We start from the raw sequence: 20,560 nt of genomic DNA, 5'->3' as shown, positions 1-20,560 counted from the left end.
GAGAAAAAAACTGAAAGCAAAACACCTCATTACACAGATAATTAATTCCTACTTCCAAACAGCTGTAGTGTTTGTATTGTTTGATCCACATTGCAAATCATACGCTTATTTTTAAACATATACACTAAACTCAGTTGTATGAGACATGAAATGTTACAAGCACGTAGCATTGCATGCTCACATAGTTTCTATGCTATAAGAAAACAGAAGTGGATATTTTTCTGTCATGTAAGCAGAAATAGGTAGTGAAATTAAAGGTTTGTCATAACAGAAAATAAAAGCAGGATCTAAAGTTATGTCTCTTTGAAACAAGCAATGGAGGTAAGACCACCCAATGGACACAACATCTGAAGGTTTGAATACATTAGAATTAAGATAGAAAATAGCAGAAATGCAAAGAAAAGAGAGGAAACAACAATATTTCATTCATGTGAAGTAGAAGAAAAGGTGGGCGGCATTTTGAAATTCAAGTAAACATCTTTAATCGGATGGGAAAAAAACACAAATTACTTTTCACATAGAAAGTATCAGATGTATTTCAGTCTTTTTGTTGAGCTGGTAAAGTTTCCTTTTAGCAAAGCCAGGTATAAAACATGACAAGCAAAAAGTAAGAAGAAAGTGATTTCCATGGCTTCCTGTGACACAATAACTGTGATTTACTGGTTACTCTCAACATTCTTCCCTGCAGTGTTTAAATTGTGTAGAAAATCATGTTGTTCCTTTTTTAAACACAGAATTTAAACCTTGTGATTCTGAAAGATTCCAGTATACGCTTCACATGCAGAAGAATAACCACAATGAGTGAATTAACTCTGTGAAGAAAGCCTGCCTGATGTGGGCAGCTCAGCAGAGGCACACTTAGATGTTGTGGAGGGGGTGAGACGAGTAGAAGGGAGGTGGCGTGGACGAATGATGGATGGGTGTGGCCAGAAGGAGATAATCCCTGGCTCGCTTATTTAAAAAACAAATTAACAGGACGTAATCGTGAACAAGTGTTGCTTTTTTTGTACTGCTGTAATAACAAGCACAGTATATTTACATTTGTAGTTGTTTTAATCCTGCTACAGTCTTTTAATTCAATCAGCGCTTTTTATTTCTAAAAGAATCAATCAAAGCAATACATTATTTTGTCAGGATGTGACATTTTAGACTTTGTTTGTATTTCCTAATGTTCTCTGCTTGTTTCCAGTTGTTTCTGTCAGTGTGGTTTTAGGTTTGTTTAGTTTGTAATCTGGGTCTCCTTATAGGCTCTTTGTTTATATTTAGGTTGCCAGATCTTATGTTGTTGTTGTTCTTCTGTTTCCTTTAGTTCATGGTTATTCTAGTTTTCCTATGCTTCTTTTGATTATTTATCTTTGACTATAAGTTTGCTTGGTCTGTGTGTGTCTTTATTTGTTAGTTAGTTCCTTCACCATGTGTTAATCTTGTTTTTAGATTCACCTGCTCCCTCTGCCTCCTTGTCTCACCTGTTCTCAGTTCCTTTAATTACCTGCCTTTGTTCTCCCTCAGTATATTAGTTGGTTTTGTTTCATTGTTCTTTGCTGGTTCCTTTGTTCACAACTCTCTGCACTACCCTCGTTCATGCCATGAGTTCCTGCAGTGTCTAATGTAAGTTTTTGGATTTGACTCTGGTTAGTACCTGCAGTGTGTTTTTGTTACTTCTATGAACTTGGAATAAAGCTCTGGATCTATTCACAATGCTGCTGCCAAGCTCTTGTCTGCGCTTCGGTCCACCCCAAAACCCCAATGTGACACATTTCACTTTTGTACAATCTGTAGCATCACCTTTTGCTTACAAAACATCATTCCAAAGTAATTCCGTCTGCCAGATGTTACTAAATGTTTGACCTGGAGCTCTATTTTAATTAATATAATAAAGTTAATCATTCTTCTGTCTGTTAGATGCCTTCTGCATATACTGTGCTTGTGGCTACAGGGAAAAGTACGACTTTTTGGAGAAATAGGTACAAATTGCTCCGTCTGCTAGGCATCCGGGGCATGTTTGCCTCTCCATGTCTTTAGTGCAACCAGTTATGGAAAACAATTGCATGGAAAAGATTGCACTGCTTCCTGATTTCCACCTGAGCATCCAAAGTTCAGAACTGAACTGGGGGTCCACATAATGTTGACAGATGTGTCAGACCATTTCTGAACTGTTTAAAAACAATACTTCTGTTAAAAAGAAAGCAGGTTAGTATTTTTATCCCTCTACAGTACACAAGATGATCTAATAGCTGAATGAATTTGGGGGAATTGTAGTGCAGCGAAAGTGGACAGAAAAGGTTTTTGTTAAGAAACTGTAATCTTGAATTCCTTAAGACTTTACTGCATAAAGAACTGTAAGGAACTGTGTGCACATGGGGCTGCTTTGGAAAACATTATTCAAGAGATTCAGTACAATGAAAAAAATTAATAAAAGCCAGTTAAGAGCAAATAATGACAGCTACATGTCAAACCGGTTCAGAAGCACCGTCAGCTTTTCTGGCACTAGAAGATCCTGGGATGGACCAGAGTGGTGGATTGTGGTCAGAAAACCGAAGCCACCACAGATCTCAACGGCAATAGAAATTTCAAATAAAAAGTGACTCCGTACAACTGCCCACAATAAGGATGTGTTTCCAAGAGGAATGAATGTATGAACACTCTCTGAAATTCTTCATTGGTTGGTAGCTTCAGAGTCAGATGTTTATGAGAAGTTCAGGCGACTCCATAATGTAGTAAAAACCACCACAGCCCAGCCTTTTCTTGGAATGTGCTGCTGCTTTACAGGAAGTAGAAATTACTGACAAGGGAAATTCAGTTGAGACTAATTTTCTTTTTAGAAATTTCCCACAATGTTTTTAATTATCAAAATCAAAGTAGACTTTATAACTGACCCAGTTTCTGCAAACTGAAACCCAAACAGAGATCATAGAAGTGAAGCTGATGAAAACTAGATGTTCATGTTTGCTTTAAGGAAGTAAAAAGGTCTGATCAAATCAATTAGATCCCACTCCACAGAGTGGAGCCTTGCTGCACTGTGCAATGCTCATAAATACTTTCAGTATTTAGCCTTGTTCTGCTTAGCAAAGAGCTCACTTTGTAGAAGTAAAACAACACAATGATCAATGTTAACCTGACGAAATAAAAAATAAAAACAGCATGTCAGCAGTAGATTTAACCATATTTTTGACCTGGTATGTTTAATTACTGTGCAGGTGAACACATTCAATGAGCTGGTTGAGGTTTGCAACATCGGTGAGACCTCAGTAGATGGCTCTTTTGCAAAATCAAGCAATGAAAAGTAAAACGACAAGCCTGAGCTGCTGTCCCATGGACCCGCTGCATCCTTTCAGACCAGTTTTTACCCTCTACTGTCTGCCCTGCAGAACAACTGCCAGTTATGTTATTTTCCAGGCCTGGATGCTGCCGTTTCCTCTACCTTGAGCTTCAGGTCTACTTCGTCTTTAGCTGGTTCTGCTGCTGCATCTTCTTTAGGTGGGAACATCCATGCCAGAGCAGCTCCGGCGGTGCCGTCTCCAGTCTGACGTGAGAAGCAGAGGAAGGTGGCCCAGACAAAGGCGCAGCAGCCGGTGAAGGTGGTCCGGATGTATAGAGGCACCAAGGCAAAGTTCAGAAACTTGGGAGAAACAGACACCTCTTATGAAAACACTGCTGCATGGTCACATAGAGCCAATTACTGGCATTGGGTCATACCAAGGTTTATAAAAATTACAGATTTCAAAACAGATACTATTGTTAAAAATGTGTTTAATGAGACTTCAGATTAAGTACTGGAGTCTCCTCCAGCTGTATGCAGCATAGAGCAGTGCTGGTGGTTTCAGCTTGTTAAACCTGTTTTACTCTATAAAGAACAGAAAAGCAAAACGGTAAGCTTAAACTCATACCAAATTATCTGATATTTGTGTTTTAGTCTGTGTTTCTAAATCAAAATAACAATAAATAAATGTTACAGACAGTATTATAACTGTAACAATATTTAATCACACTTTAGCTGCTCTGTTTCAAATAAAAACAATTAGATCATGATCTAATTTATTCTTTATTATTTGACTTCAGTATCCACTGGATACCTTGGGGATGAATCTAATATTTTAAATAATTCTACATATTTTACATTTCTAAAGTCTTTGTGCTATAAAATACCATAAAGGGAACCTGTTTTTAGAAATATTGCTTTACTGTTACTGGTAACAAGTTTATCCTAAGACTCTAAGGCTTTGTTTCCAACTGGTGTTAATCTGCATCTTGGGTAATCTGACAAAGACCAGGAAGTGTTAAATACATGTGTGAAAGTGTCCAGGATGCATTTGGGTCCAATTGCTCAGGCCACATTTAGGCATGGTCCAGAGGACACTTCTTCTCATTGGAAATCTGTCCTGCCCAACACTAAAAGAAAATGTGATAACTCAATATGAAAAACTAAAACTTCAAGATTTATGCAAAGCTTCTGGCTAAATTAAAAATATGACTCTTAAGTCGATATGATTTTCTAGAGAGCACATTGACCATATTCATCATCGGACCTGACCAAACCAGTCAGAAAACCTGACAGAACCTGATCTCCGGCCTCTCGACTGGTGCATCTCTGGAGGTAAAGCTTTCACATCAGCTTATTTCTTTCATTTTGTGTTTGTTACCAGAAGCTTTCTGAACTGTCCATAATCATTCATCAAAAAAATCCATTGGATACAAAAAAGAAAAGTTTCTGAATACTATTACGGCAGAACTGCACTACAGACTGAACGGCGATCATCTACTGAATATCAATGCGTTCAATATTGGAAAGATAAGATCACAAAGGCTGTGCATTAACATTCTGCTAGCCAGTAATAGATTATTTGGCCATTTTACTATCATGCAACTAATCATAACTGATATCTTGTCGCAGGAATAATATTGCTATATCATGTTTTCCTAATAGAGGGCAGCCTTAGAAGCCGAAAATATATTTTAATTTATAGAAATATTTAGTTCATTTCAATATAGAACAAGCAACTGGGACACGTTTTTCAGCCAGAGATGAAGACCAATGTTAGCCCCCTTCTTGCAAGCTGGAATCGACAACAATCAATGTAATTTACCAATATAAGTGGAATCTGAACTTTTCCTTGGCGGACCTTGGAGTTCAGATTCATTTCCCCACAAATACAAAAAGTCGTGCACACAAGATGTTAATAATTACCTGCATGAATGGCCAGAACATCAGCCCGGTCTGAAAAGAGAAATCAGACACCAGCTTACTTACAAACAATGTTTTATACCTAGAAATTCTAAGCTTTTCTGGACCAGAAGCTCCAGATCGCCACACTGGCTTCTCAACACTTTCTTTAAATCTAAAAACAAAAGGTTTGTATACAAATGACTGTCACAATGCTTTTACTCAAATAAGACTGAATAATTACACACCATTTACACAAGAACAAGTAAAAGGGGTGCCAATCATTTACAAATTAGCTTAACCGCAACCCTACATCTCTGTCATAGTGATATAAGTGCTGCCCATTCCAAATGCAATACAAATACCCACACTGTTCCAGTGAAGTAGATCCAAAAGCACTTTAAAGTTGGATTTTATTCAACAACCAGCAAGAAGAAGAACGTCTTAAATGAAATTCTCTCTGCAACTGCAACGTTTTCCTCAGATCCTGCAGAAAACATCCGTAGAGGTACTACAGAGAAGCTGTTGATGTTTGGAAACCTAATTCTGTGAAAATGGGTGTGTTTAACAGGAAGTCTTTGAGTAGCTGTGGATTAAGTAGCAAACCTTGTGTCTTTAACCTCAGCTCCAAACATTATACGGCTGTATGTGGTGTTCCCATTCAGTCATTCATACTGAGCAACCTCAGGGCACCATAATACTAATAAAGGAGAAACCAAGCTTTAACAGGGAGGACAATCCAATAGGATGCATCTACACATGTAAGCCACAGTCTGCTTTTTTCACAAGATAATAAACTTGAATTTTACTCCTTATCTTTGGTGTTCTGCAGTAGACAGAGTAAGCTTATATCATGGACAAGCATTTTTTTATTTTTTTATTTAAATCCCTACTTTTCAGCTTTCGCTCACCTTATACGTGTTCAGGAATTTCTCCCTCCAGTCCTCCAGGATGTCTTCCTTGCCCTCCAAAAAACTGACACCTAATTGGAGAAGAAGAAGCCCCATAAAAAATGATCTATAGAGTGGAAGAGATCATTGTAACCGATACTAAAAACAATAAGTCGTTTTAGCAAAAAATGAAACAACTCAAACACAAACGTTTGTTATTTAAACAGAAGTAGCGATATATTACCATGTCACTAACCACAGCTTAAACTGTTCAATGGTTTTCCTAAAAAGTACAGATTTTATATTATAGGTTTAGATGCTTTAACACTGTAATTAGAAGAACTGGAACTCTTTTACATCTGCTTTACTGATTATGCAAAGATATATCCTACCAAGTATACAGTATATGTCAATATGCATTTTTTCCCATGTTTCCATGCATTTATAGGCATTAAAGTCAAACTGTATCAATATCAGCTTTTAATCATCCATCCATCTATCCATTTTCTATACCCGCTTCTTCCCCTGCCACCCTGCAGGGGGGCTGGTGCCTACCTCCAGCAGTCTACGGGCGAGAGGCGGGGTACTCCCTGGACCGGTCCTCAGTCTTAATGATTCATGTGAGTGCTTCTTTTTCCAGGATGGAATCATTATACAACTAACAAATTAGATAACAATTAATAACAAGTACTGATTGGACAAAATTATACAAACAAGTGCAAACGGTTGCAGCTGTAAATTTCAGTTGAGTTTGAAGATGTCAGCTTTTAATGAAGACCTTTTTCCCCCCAATCTACAGCAAAATAAAACTTGCTTCACTGCCGACCGTGACACTGATGTTCAAGCAGCTTCAATTTCTTGGCACGATTGAAGTCGGTGGTTCCAGGGTTGTTCCTGAACGGTTTACAAAATCCACAGTTTTGGTTTACAATTTTGGGTTTGATTGACTTCACCCTCTTTTTTTCATTATTTTGTCAAAACGCCACAATCATCATCCACCAACAACAGATAATCCACCATTTATAATTTCAAATATCTGTTATTCTCAAGGGCACGTTCTCATGTTAAAACTGCAAGAAAGCGGCATTAGGTACGCCATTTTAGCAATCTTGGTAAAAATTGCTGCTTTCAAAACAATTTTTATTTTTGTGGCACAAGAAAGTCATAATTTCTTGCTCAGACCAGAAGCAGTCTAAATGATTAACAAAATGAACACGTTTTAATAAGTTACTAGCTGTCAGAAAGCATTTTATTGCCAAACATGCTTGCACAAGACAGGAATTTTTCTTGGTCACCCAAACCTCCCCAGTGCTTTCACCTTATTCTCAACTCAACTATCAACTAAATGAAAGGTAGCACAAAACTACTCTAACAAGCTTCTCAGTGGATAATCTAAACATGTCATAGTTACAGCTGTGCTTTAGTCAGCTGGTTATATCCAGTTATATGGTTACAGGAATGAACATGTTTTTACAATGTACTGTACTTACACAAAAAGTATAAGATAATATATCTACGACACTTTTAAACAGCAGTGAAAATACCCACAATGATGAAATATGTACTGTACTGGAACGACAGAAGTAATATACAGTCAGTCAACCCGGAGTTTGAGTTTTTTAATGTGACCTGTTAGTTTACTGTTAATGAGGGAGATTGATTGTATATTTCAATTTGCAGCACGCTCAGGTGTTTGCCTGAAGGCAGCAGTTCCTGTCCTGGGTGTGATGGGTCCGAGATGATTTCCTGGTCTGTGAAACATACAACTCCCAGAAAGGGGTCACTGGAGCAACAGTGTTTCCCTTAACGGTTCTGTTCTAATGTCATATTCCGTGTCCAAACCAAACCACACTGCTATAGAAGTACGAGGAACACACTTGATGGAGGCTGAAAAGAATTGCCACAATTGTGGAAGGAGGAACAGCCTCTACTGAGTTATTTAGACATAAGAGTTAACCTATTCAACATCAGTCACAGTGTTGCTCAGAATATAGAGGACTGGATGCATAACAGAGCATCTCCAGAAATCCACCATAATCTCCACAGCAGTGTTAAACTCCAAGTTGCTATTAGTACAGTGTGACCAGCTGTGGAACCACTGTCCTGTATGCAGACTCGTCCCCCAGCCTGATTACTACATGTCTTCCGCAAATTTAAGAAGTTAGGGAGAGGCGTGTGAGAAGGTGAAGTCATAAGTGCAGAGCGAGAAGATTAGGGGGGAGAATACACACCCATGAAGAGCACCTGTGCACATTGTCCTGGTCTGCAATTTTTCCCTCGTCTCTAGCTGCTGTCCGTCTTTCAGACGGTTCTTAATCCAGTTGCAGGTAGAGACAGGAACGGCAAGGTTGCAGAGTTTATCATTGAGGAGATCAGGGATGAAGATGACATTTAAAGCACAGTTGTAGATCAAAGAGGATCTGTACGCATCTACCTGGCAGATCAAGATGTTGCAAGAAGGTGATGCAGCCCCAAGTTAATGGCATCTTCCCCTGACCTTTCCTGGTGGGAAAATTGGGTATGGTTCAGTAATGTTATTTAGGTAAGCCAACACTAGTCTCAAAAGATTTTATGAGTGCAGATGTTATGAAAACAGGTCTGTAGTCATTTAGTTTAGTGAGCATGGATTTCATAGGAACAAGGATGAACTACAACAATCTTTTGAAGATCTTGATGAAGACAGCTGGTCAGAACAAATGGACGAAACAGCATCAAGGTCTGGTGTTTCTCTGGTTTTCAGCCAACTGTTGGTTGTCAACAAACGTAGATGGTGAGTTGTAGCTGGTGATGATTTTCAGACCCATCCACTCCGAATGTGGAGTCATTGGCAGAGAACTGGTTTTCAGCTTCTTAGAATAAGAGCAGCTCTAATGTCCTTTCAGTCTGTTATTAGGCCTGATTTTAAAGCTGTTTCTGTTTTGTGGTGTCAATGTTATGTGATAGGGTAGGACCTGAATATAAAGCTGGGCGATACGGGGAAAAAAAATATCACAATATTTTCATTCTGTATTGAATGATTTTGATAATTATCCCAGTACTGGTGTCAGATGGTATTGGTTAAAATATTAACTTAAAGAACAAATAAAATAGTCAATAAAACATTAAGAATAACTAATGACTTTCTTTTTAAAAAACAGTTACAAACTAAAGACTCAATTCCCTTAATTCCCCGCATGCACTGTCTGTCTTATTGGATTTTAAAGCCTACCTTTATCATTGTTATTGACATTTTCTGTTTCGCAATAAATTATTGAATTATTGTTTTATTGCTCAGCACTACCTGGGTCGGACACAAATGTCTTCAAATAAAACATATAGGAGGTAACACTTTCAGCCAAATCATCCACTTCCTCTCTCTTAAAGAGAGGTTTTTAGGTCTTATTCTTGTTAGTTTTAAAGACATTCATCTTCAGCTCCTCTTATTAAATGCCTTAGGCTTTGGTTTTTACTTGTATAGCTTTATCAAGTCCAAGGACTCCAAAGCACTTTACACTACAATCAGTCACACATTGACAGTGGTGAGCTACACTGTAGCCTCAGCTGCCCTGGCAGACTGGCAGAAGTGTTGGTGCCACCGGGTCCTCCGACCCCCATGAAGTGTCTTGCCCAAGGACACAACGACCAAGACGGATAGAGAGAGGTTTCAGACCGGCAGCGAACCGGTTACAGGACGAACATCTACCATATATCCCTGTCAACACCAACAACAGTGCCCATAATAGAAACTATAAACTAATTATTACATTACAGTCACAGACAGAAAGAACCAATAACACGAGATATGTCAAACAAATAATGAAGGGCTAATTAGGGGTCTCTAATCCTCCACACAAGGGTACCCCAAATTTCTTTTGAATTATGAAAAAACAACTCAAGAAAAGCTCTATTATTTAAAGCTGAGATTGTCTTTAATCTGACCTCTGTAGGTCAAACTGTTATTTTAAAGGACTATGAACCAATGGGACACATGAGAGGAGCACAACATGTTCTATATGAAGTTACAAATTGACAAATGTATATAGGAGTTAACTATTAATCAGTACACAGTGTTTTTCAGGGTGATGCGTTCACTGACCCGTGTAGAAGACGCTGGTGGCCAGGGGCGCCGCCGTCGTCTGGTCCAGGAACAGCTTCTTCACCACCATCCTGGTGGACTTCCCCGGAAACCTGCGTTCCAGAAAACGCATCCAGAAGAAATTGAAGTTGCCATGGAAACTGAACGCGACCACGGCGATGTTGCGTGTCTGTCTCCAGTCCACTTGGTCCCTGGCGGAGAACCACTGGTGGACCAAGTCTCCTCCGGCGAACAGGCAGCCGTAAAGAGTGACATTCGTAACCCACGGAAAGCGGCGGACGTGCCGCAGAAACGCCCGTAGCATAATTCAATCTGCGCTCACTGTCTGTTGCCCAACACGAAGGAGTTAAAGCGCAGGGAGTTAGCTAAATCATGACGTGAAATCATCGCTTTCTCTCAATCTGAAGGATTAAAGCATCACTAAAAATGTACACAGCTGGAGGATTCCACAAGTTACCCATATAAACTAAAAAAATGTGTATATGTCCCACAGTGAAGGTTGTAAAGCTGTATAATTCCACACAGTGTGGGCTACTTGCTTGTCAAACTCCTTCTAGCACTCACAACGGGAGTAGTCTTCCACCGGCTACGGTTGGCTCCTACAGCGTATGTTTCTTACGTAACAAAAACTACGTAACAAACTACGTCAAAAACAAATGCAATGGGTGGAGTTGTACTGAGAACACGTTTCACTGCAATCCAACTCCGATTCTTCAATCAGTTGTTCTCAGATGGGTCAAAGGTGTCATAGTCCAATAAATAAGTAGTTCGATGAATATAGAGATAATACTTAAAAAATGTTGTGAAAAATACTTTTAAGTTTAAACATACATTACTATAAAAATATTTATGTGAATAAGCTCTAATATTATAAATAAACGTCGGAATCGTTCATCTTTATTTTGACATTTAATCATAAAATAAGTATTTTATGGTTTAATACATTTAATACTTAAAGTGAAGTAGTCCATCATTAAATAGACCACTGGTGGATAAGGGCTCGACTAAAAAAAAATCTATGATATGATGCTCTTGTTGAAAACACAAGACTGTGAAACAAAAACAAAACCTGAAGAAATCTTGATGGGGCCCACAGCTTGGTTTGTGGTTCTCGGACCAGATCCTGAGCTAAAAATGCGATCTGATGCACATTGATCACATCAGGTTTCACCTTTAAAATTGTGGAGGGCTTAATATAACTCTAGGTTTGAGTGTGTGTGCCTGTGTCAGTTACATTAAAATGACCAAATAGATATTATTGTGTGATACACTTTTCATGAAAGTCCTGTGGTTATACCATCTTGCTTGGGCCAAAGGTCATCTGTATATGAATATCCGTGTTAATCTGATCAGCTGTTTGTAAATATAAGACAAACACCAAGTTAGCATCCACCTGTTTTCTAGACAATTTCTGTTCATCTGGAGAAGTCTGAACAGATACTTACTTTGTGTGGGAGTAAAAGGAATTTGTTTGGCTGAAGAAATCACAGTTTTATATCCTAATTTTAAGAACTATACTATAATCACTTTGTATTCCATTAGAAGTTCAAAATGCAAATGGTAACTATGGAATATTGAGTGTTTTGTTTTGAAAATATCAGTAAGCTTTATTTTGAAAGGATTAAAGCGGCCCATTTCCATCACTGGTTGAGTTCCAGCAGTAGTGTAAATCTTAATTCTGCAATATGGCTTTTATTTTGTAGAGTATGTTGATGTCTTATTTTGAAAATCCAGCATAGTTGTCCTCTCAGGCTTGGGTTAGTTCCATTAATAATATGGAACCTTGTCTTTTATTTAGCAAATTTCAGCGACGCTTATCGGCTCTATTTATAGTCATTTTGCAATATGCAAGATGTTGTTACAGGTTACATATAGAGATGCACCAGTCAATTGGCCAGAGATGAGCTCAGACTATGCCCTGCATGGAGGTAGGTCATTAGTAAAGCACAGGAGCAGCAGCCCCCAGGCCAAAGAGGCAAAGGGTCACATAATTTGTGGCCAGAGCCAAGAAAGGTGTTTGTGAGGAGGGCAGCCAACAAACCTGACTTACACTAGTACTGTCAGGAGAAATGGGCCAACATTCCCACAAACTATTGCAACAAACATGTTGAAGGAAACCCCAGGTCGTACAGTTTAAAACGTTTGTCTACTAAGTACAAATTAAATGTTTCTAAACATCTGAATGACCTAAAACAATTGAATTTCATGTCAAACGGTAAGTAAAAATGTTACAGGTATTTTTGTACACAGTATGTAAACATTTTTTCTCAAATGAAAACATCAACCAACAGCATGTATCTTGATCCACTTTTTTGTTGTTTGAAACAAAGCAAATCTAAGGTAGGATCATAAGCATTGATGGATAAATGTGGATAATCTTGTAATTTCTAAATTTCTGTTAGATGCACACCTTTTACCGCTTTTAAAAAATGTGTATTCCCTTTTTTGTCTTTTATGTTACAGTCCAAAGAAACCACAAACTGAAAACAGCCGGACCGGTTTGAAAGAAAACGAGAAATCAGTATTGGCCAGAAAAAGCGGGATCGGTTTATCTTAAGTTACATTTAAACCTTGATACAGCTTACAAGGTTTCAATGAAACAACGCTATCAGAAAGTCATATAGTTAGTTTTTTTAATGCCTTCCACCATAATTCCTATCATTCCTTACAGAAAATTTTGATGGACATGAACATTTTCATAGCCAAGTGTACTGCAGAATCCATAGCACATGATCAACCATAATAGACAATGCTATTTTGAAAGGTACAATTCAACAGAAAAATATCATTTTGAAACAACAAAATATTTTAAATCTGCATTGTTATTACAACAAACTGACCACTTGTAATTATTTGTAAAATTTGTGCATTTTACAACAGTACAGATGTTTGTTTTGGATTCATAGACAAAGAATTGTTTAAATTGACTTAAATGGACTGAACTTGTATGGCGCCTTTCCAATCATACTGACCACTCAAAGCACGGTTACACTAGAGCCACATTCACCCAGACCCACACACACCCATACCAATAAAGTGGGCAATCTGAGGTGGCAGGAGGAAGCGCATTGCAAGTCAACCACTCTTCTCGCTGAGCCACAGTCACCTCTCGTATTAAATAGAAGTTCAATAGCTGGCTTTATCAAAGGATGTTCCTTCCATGACCTTACTGTACAGTACTGCTTGTGGTAATATCTTGGTTCTTTTGAGAAATCCAGTGTATTATATCTGTTTCTTCAAGATCTGATGTTTGGCAGCTGAAATAGTTAATTTCACACTGTGCAAATATACATCAAAACTACCATTTGAACAAGTGTAACCAGTTGTTGTTTAAATACTAATAGTAGACAGGTCAGGAAACCAGTATGGAAAACATGTATCTCACATTTAAAGTAAAAATAAAAAACATAAAAACAACAATATAAACCTCTATTTTATGCAACACAGCGGATAATGTAAGGTGCCAATGTGTTACCATCCTAGGGGACATTTATAACTATGAAAGAGTCAGGTATATTTATTCCTTCATACCCCTTTAAGAGGCTCAGTTAGGTTCTTCTGCAGGTGATGGTTCACACCAACAAAACATGCTCCGTGAAAACGTGGCACCAACACAGCAGACCAAGAATCATCTGTGTATTCATCATCAGGAGTTAAAAACGAAAATCAGTAAGGGCGCTTGTTTAGTGTGAAAGGTGCTATTTATCACTCAGAGACCACAGCATTCATCAAAGTAGTGGTGAAAAATACCTCAAAACTTCAAAAAGAGGAGTGTAAACATCTGCCTAATGTCGCCTCCTATTGGACTGGAGTCTGAAACTGGTCAACACTGGATATCAACCCATGTACAAGACAACAGTGGATCTGCATACATGATACATCGTGTTATCAGATGAGCCTGGAGAGCTAATGTACTGTGTCTTGCAAATTAATTTAGGCAGACACAACAACATAAAGTAATGTTAAACTCTGACCTGGAAGGAAAAGAAAAATAGTACATTTTTTAACCAATAAAAATCTGAAAAGTGTGTCATACAGTTTTTTTACAGCCACTTATTATCTGATGCCCCTAAATAAAATCCAGAGTGACCAAACACCTTCACAAGTCACCTAAACAACAAATAGGGTCCTGTGAGCATAAATTCAGCTGTTCTGTGAAGGCCTCAGAGGTTTCTTAGAGAACAATAGTGAACAAACAGCATCATGAAGACCGAGGAACAGCAAACGGGTCATGGAGGAGGTTGTGAAGACGTTTAAAGGAGGGTTGGATTATAGTATAAGTGTAAACGTGTCGAGACATGACTATCCACCTAAACCAGTGGTGTGCAAAGTAAGTCCTCAAAGTCTGCTATCCTGCTAGTTCAAGGTTTTTCCAGGTTCAACACAACTGAATGAAATGCTTGTTCATAACCAGGGGTCCTCCATAACCTGAGGTGCTAAGGGAGCAATTTAACCATTTAAATAAGTTGTGTGGTTTAGATGTGTGTTTGGTTGTGTATTGCTTTAGATCAGAACATATGAGTGTGTTAGAATGGCCCAGTCAAAGTCCAGACACTAATCTAAAAGAATCTGCAGACTTGAAAAATTATGTTCACAAAAACTCTCCATCCAGTCTGAGTGAGATTGAGCTGTCCTGCAAAGAAAATGCAAACATTTTAGTCTCTAGATTTGCAAAACTGGCTGGATTCAGACAGGCTGAATGGAAATGAAAAAACCCAATATGATGAGCGGTCAGGGGCAGGACCCATGATAAAATACTTTGTATGTATGGTAAAGAGGGTCACAGTGTTTCAAATGAGCCGAGAAGCAGCAAAATCACTCAGACCCCATTTAAAGGTTCAGTTGGAGAAAGGAACAGGCCTCTTATGACTGGACAAGTCTCTCCCAGGTACCGCTCTCTGTCCGCTGGTAGAGCTGCGGCTGACCCCCTGGGAACAGGCTGTCAGAGTTTGGATGTGACAAAAGGAACTCGATGGTGGACTTCATGTGCTGGACAAAGTGCGGCGGTTCAGCCATCGGAGACGTGGACAGGTACTAGAATAAGAGACAAAAAAAGAAGACTATTTAATATCACTTGTTGTACTTTTCATTATAACAACGTTGTTCTGATCACCTCCTCCAAAGGCTCATTACTTGCCAGATATTGTATTACCTTTAAAATTGTGGCATCGCTTTGTGACAACCAGAAGGCAATATTCAGATCAGGAGCCCACTGGCATGGTCCAATTTTAACAAGTCCACTACTCGAGTCATAAATATTGATCATCTGTGGAGGAACAGCTTTTTTATTAAAATTCAATATGTGTTGTCAAGCTAAAGTCCTAAAAAATTTGACTATGTCTGCAAATACTGTATAAGAACATTTCGATAATAAATACAACTACATTTACAGCTAGAGGTGTTCTTAAACAATAAACTGAAAGCAAAAAGGTTTCTAGGTGTACCAAGCTTGTAAAACCATTTGCACCCCTTGAACTTTTCCTAGTTCTGTCATGTTATAACCACACAATTCAATGCTTTTTGTTGGGACTTTATGTGACAGACCAAAACAAAGTAGAGTGTAACGCCAAAGTTGAAGGACAACATGGTTTTTACATTTTTTTTCCAGACTAAAATCTGAAAGTGTGGTGAGCCTGTGTTCAATCGTCTGAGTTCATACTTTGTAGCAACACAGTTCACGGGTGCTACAGCTGCAGGTCTTTTGGGGTGTGTCTCTGCCAGCTGAGGACATCTAGACACTGAAATATTTGCCCATTGCAAACTGGACATACAGGACAGATATTTGGAGAGCTCAACAAATAGTTCTTATGTCAACAGCTTCCGCCGCCAGAGCTGTGGATCTCTGCAGCTCCTCAAGTTCCCATGGGCCTTTGCTGTTTTACTGATTAATGTTCACACTGAAATTTGTGATTGTAACGTGACAAAATATGAAAATGCTGAAGGGGTATGAATGCTTGTACAGGGCACAGAAATTGCATGTAGTTCTCATGGTAAATGGACTGAACTTACATAGCGCTTTTCCAGTCATACAGACCACTCAAAGAGCTTTACACTAGAGCCACATTCACCCAATCGCACTCACACATTCATACACCGACACGCAGATCAGTAGGCAACTTGAGGTTAAGTGCCTTGCCCAGGGGCACATCAACATATGGCAGGAGGAAGCTGGAATCGAACCCACAACCTTCTGATTGCAAGACAACTACTCTTCCTACTGAGCCACAGTCGCCAGTCATTTTGAAATAACTTCTCAGGTTCCTTCAGCTGCTTTAGATGCTCTTTCTGATGATCAACAAATTTTTCAAACTTCTCCAGAATCCTATAAAGCTCCAATATTTCTTGTCCCCGTTTCGTTATCTTCTGCTTTGGTAAGTCAGTAGCTGATAGATCCAGCATACGTTGTAAGGATGAGAGTTTATCCTGAAAGTGTTGGATGATTTCTTCCAAGTCACCCATTGTCCTACAACACTTTATTTTTAAACATAAACGTATGTACTTCATTTCAGATAAACAAAAAACTTCTGATTAGTTGGAATTGTATATAGATTATAATAAAAAAAATAATAAATCACCTTTATTCTCAAATTTGTTTTTTACTTTTAATTTATGCATGACATATAAACTCATATTTCATATATCTTCTATTTAGGTGGATATTTGGATATGAATAGAACCATTTTGTCTTATAAAGTGCAGTAATATCTGTAGTATTGGTGCTATAAAAAGAAACTGATTTGTATTGAAGTTTACTTTTCTTAGAAGTATGCTTGCATGTTCTGCTTGTGCATGACAGGAGATAGGCAGATGGAAGTTGCATTTCAGTTTTTTTTTTATTTCAGAGTACCTCTCCGCCAGCAAAGGTCCGTGCTGACCGCAACTCCTCTGCAGGTCCTTTATGAGGGAATGAGGCAGGGAACACTTCCCCTGTTTTAACATTTACACCTACACAGAATAAAACAACGTATTACTAATAATGTATAAAAAGATTTTACTTGTGTTTCTGAAGCATATTTGTCACTCACCTATTCCATACACTATCGGTCTATGGATTCCCTTATCAACTACATTGTTCATCTCTACAACAGAAAGAGTTGTGTTAGAGGAATCTTGATCTGGAACTATTTACAAAATGCATAAAACGGATGAAAACCTGTGATGCAGCATGTCTCCAGGTGAATATCCTCCTTCTGTTTCTGAAATGCTGCTATAAAGTGAAAACAAGCCACGTAAACTTGACAAGTCTGAAATTCTGTCAATGAGCAACATATTATAGAAAACATTTATGAATGAACATACCCATTATGTTAAGGCTGAGCTTATGAGATGTTTTTGCATCATCATTAAACCCTCCAACAAGATGCAGCTCAAACCTAGACATGGGAAGTAAAAGAAAGCGAAACAATTGTAAATAGGAAAGTATGGACTTTAAATTTGTACTTGTGTATCCGTGACATACCTTCCTTCATTACAGACGTTACTCAGTGATGTGACAGCTTTTATAATGAGCTGGACCTCACTCCAGGTGTTGAAGCCATCGCAGTGAGCGAGGCAGACGGCTCCACTACCTGCAAAATATTAAAATAACTTAGCGGGATGCACAGATCCTTTACTTGGAGGCAGTTATAACACAGAGTATGAATCTGGTAGATGTAATGTTACCAGTGTGTCGCAGCACAACCAAGTGGCAGGTGGTAGCATCTTCCGATCCAATGACCGAAACACAGTCTGTGAAAGACCAGAGCGGATGAAACTATTAGGGCTTAAATTCGATAATCACACCAAACAAAAAAGCAGATCTTAAACCACAAACAGAAAAAGATTGGTGTAAAATTATTAAATCGATTGGCGAGTGACAGTTCCATCCAATGGTGTTCATAACCCTTAAACCTTTTTCACACTTTATCACATAACAACCACAAACTTTACTGTATTTTATTGGGATTTTGTGTTGTACACCAACACAAGGTAACTCATAATTATGGAGTGGATGGAAACCCATGAATAGCAATTAAAACATTTACAAATAACAATCTGACAAGTATGCCGTGCATTTCTATTCAGCCCCTCGCACTCTTAAACTCCTAAATAAAATCCAGTGCAACCAGTTGCCTTCAGAAATTGCATAATTAGTAAACAGAGTCCGGCTGTGTGTAATTTAATCTCTGTATCAATCCAGCTGTTCTGTGAAGGCCTCTGAGGTTTGTTAGAGCACATTTATTAACAAGACAAAATCATGGAGACCGAGAACATCACCTGACAGGCCAAGGGGACAGTTGTAGAGAATTTAACAATGGGTTTAGATTATTAAGCAACATCTCAAGCTTTGAACATCTCGCAGAGCACTATTAGCCCTGCACTCCACAAATCTTGCTTTTATGAGACAGTGGCAAAAACAAATCTGTTATTGGAAAACAGCTATAAGAAGTTTTGCCACATGGCAAAGAGAGACCACAGTGAGCACATGGAAGAAGATGTTATGGTCAGATGAGACCAGAATTGAATGTTTCTGGCCAACATGCAAAATGCTATATGCAGAGGAAATCAAATACTGCCTACACACCATTTTCATTGTGAAACAAGGCATTGACAGCATTATGCTGTGGGGATGCTTTACTTCAGTTGGGACAGGAAAACTGGTCCGAGTTGATGTAAAAATGGATGGAAGTAAATACAGCTCAATCCTGGAAGAAAATCTGTTGGAAGGCTGTAAAACAATGTGAGTGGGATTGAGGGTCACTTCCCAGCAGGGTGACTACAAACATACAGCCAGAACTACAGGGGAAGGGTTTAGATCAAAGCACATTTACATGTTAGAAAGAAAGAAGAATGCTTTCCATAGGTGTAAAGCTGGTTGAGGTAAAACCTAAAAGACCTGTAGATGTAATAACAGCAAAAGACGATACACCTGACTACAGAGTTACCCCCCTGACTGAATACGAATGCACGCCAAACTTTACAGATTTTTATTTGTAAATGTTTGGAAAACCATTTTCCTTCGACTTCACAACTATGTACTATTTTATGTTGGTCTAACATATAGAAACCTTAGAAATTTACCCGGATAGGACAAAGTTTAGGAACAATTCTTATTATAAAGCTGCAGCCTCGCAAAAGCCAGGGCATTTTTCAGTGACAAACAGTGACAAAGGTTAAGGGGTATGAGTTCTTTTCCTAAGCACTGTATGGTTTATTTAGATTATGAAATGCAATGGTTTGGATTGGCTCAACTGGGATGCTGTGATTTGATCCTCATATACTCAGTAATACATGGATGCAACTCAAACAACTGCATTCAGCTTCTTAAATGTGTGACTGCGATTTGATGTTCCCATCATTAACTGTAGCGGTACTCACTGTCTGCTGGTGTTGTTGCTGCAAACTCTCTCTGCTGGACATACAGAAGGCGCTTTGGATCAACATCAACAACTGGCTTGGAGCGAAATGCTTCTGCATTTTCCTGTAACACAAGATTAAACAGTCCCCCCCCCCCCCAAAAAAAAATGTAAACATCCAGGATTAAACTCTAACAATAAAAACACAAAAGAACCTCATTCTAGTCAGAGTAAGCATTGTTTTATTTGGATGACTGAAATTTGATGTGTACGTTTTCATTCCTATTTTATTTTGGTCATTTCTATTTACTTTATATGAACAAAGTATGAAAGGTAGGTGCAGAATTTCTACATGTTTTGTATGCTAAAAGAGAAACGCTTTTGTGTCTCAAAGAAGTCTTGTTTTATGTTTAGCTATGAAACAGATCTATATGTATCCTTATAACATTGTCTGTTGGTGCCAGAACAGTTTCCTTATAGAAGCGTCAGTAGTGTCAGAAATAACTATCAACATTTACACCTTGAACAGGTAAAATCAGACAGTTTCAGGAAACAAACCTGTAAATGTGGATATTTGTCGAACACTTCCGCTGTTGATTTGAAGCGGTCAAGCTCTCTGTTCTGAATAAACAAAGGCATGTCCTTCAGCCTGATCCGCTCGGTATTATGCTACAAAAACACCAATAACTTCATAAGGATATAGTTTATTGTGTGTAGCAGTTCTCCATAGAACAGAACTACCTGGAAGGACCCTGGTCTTATTCGTTTTCATGTATCGCTTTTTTTGTTTTGTTTGTTTAACGAAGCGAGGCATTATCGCCACCTATTGGCCGCTTTTATTATTGTTATACGTCTCTGTTCTTGTTCAGATGCGTAAAATCAGATTACGTTCAATGAAAAACATCAGACGAAGCCACAACGATTTGTTTATGTCGCATAGTGCTCGATTGCTGCTTTTGAGCCGCAGAAGAGGTCTACATACCCAGAGTTTTAAAGCGCCAACGTTTTCACGGAATGACATTCTTCATCGTCACTTAGGGAAACTGCGTACGTCTTTCTGTTTGTTTTGAAACTATGCTACGTAGTTTCACTAGACGTT

General features: G+C 38.5%; 2 protein-coding genes and 1 long non-coding RNA gene across 4 annotated transcripts; 1 reads left to right on the top strand and 2 right to left on the bottom strand.

Annotated features, from left to right (window-relative positions):
• Nucleotides 1–292: 292 nt before the first annotated feature.
• Nucleotides 293–10,733, bottom strand: LOC124868404 (mpv17-like protein). The gene is made up of 4 exons (XM_047365639.1): nt 10,127–10,733; nt 6,073–6,143; nt 5,186–5,215; nt 293–3,619 (listed from the first exon to the last, which is right to left on the bottom strand). The coding sequence occupies exons 1-4, from the start codon at nt 10,428–10,430 to the stop codon at nt 3,386–3,388; spliced, it is 639 nt and encodes a 212-aa protein (XP_047221595.1). The 5' UTR covers nt 10,431–10,733; the 3' UTR covers nt 293–3,385.
• A 669-nt stretch (nt 10,734–11,402) lies between these two features.
• On the top strand, nt 11,403–13,795 carry LOC124868405. Its single transcript, XR_007038319.1, has 2 exons — nt 11,403–12,054; nt 12,590–13,795. It is a non-coding gene; the product is annotated as an uncharacterized LOC124868405 (long non-coding RNA).
• On the bottom strand, nt 12,746–20,543 carry ntan1 (N-terminal asparagine amidase). Of its 2 annotated transcripts, none has more exons than XM_047365637.1 (11): nt 20,444–20,543; nt 20,020–20,082; nt 19,484–19,586; nt 17,789–17,854; nt 17,586–17,694; nt 17,426–17,499; nt 17,280–17,333; nt 17,152–17,205; nt 16,974–17,071; nt 15,279–15,392; nt 12,746–15,160 (listed from the first exon to the last, which is right to left on the bottom strand). In XM_047365637.1, exons 1-11 carry the CDS (start codon nt 20,480–20,482, stop codon nt 14,990–14,992), a joined length of 945 nt encoding a protein of 314 aa, XP_047221593.1. In that variant the 5' UTR covers nt 20,483–20,543; the 3' UTR covers nt 12,746–14,989. The 2 variants fall into 2 exon arrangements, with proteins under 2 accessions (XP_047221593.1, XP_047221594.1); XM_047365638.1 differs by lacking the exon at nt 20,444–20,543 and adding an exon at nt 20,203–20,221 and having other exon boundaries at nt 20,020–20,130.
• Between the last annotated feature and the right edge of the window lie 17 nt (nt 20,544–20,560).

This window comes from Girardinichthys multiradiatus, chromosome 5, assembly GCF_021462225.1.
Source record: "Girardinichthys multiradiatus isolate DD_20200921_A chromosome 5, DD_fGirMul_XY1, whole genome shotgun sequence".
NCBI lineage: Eukaryota > Metazoa > Chordata > Actinopteri > Cyprinodontiformes > Goodeidae > Girardinichthys > Girardinichthys multiradiatus.
Note: the sequence above shows the minus strand (reverse complement) of the source record. Positions and strands in the feature narration are given on the sequence as shown.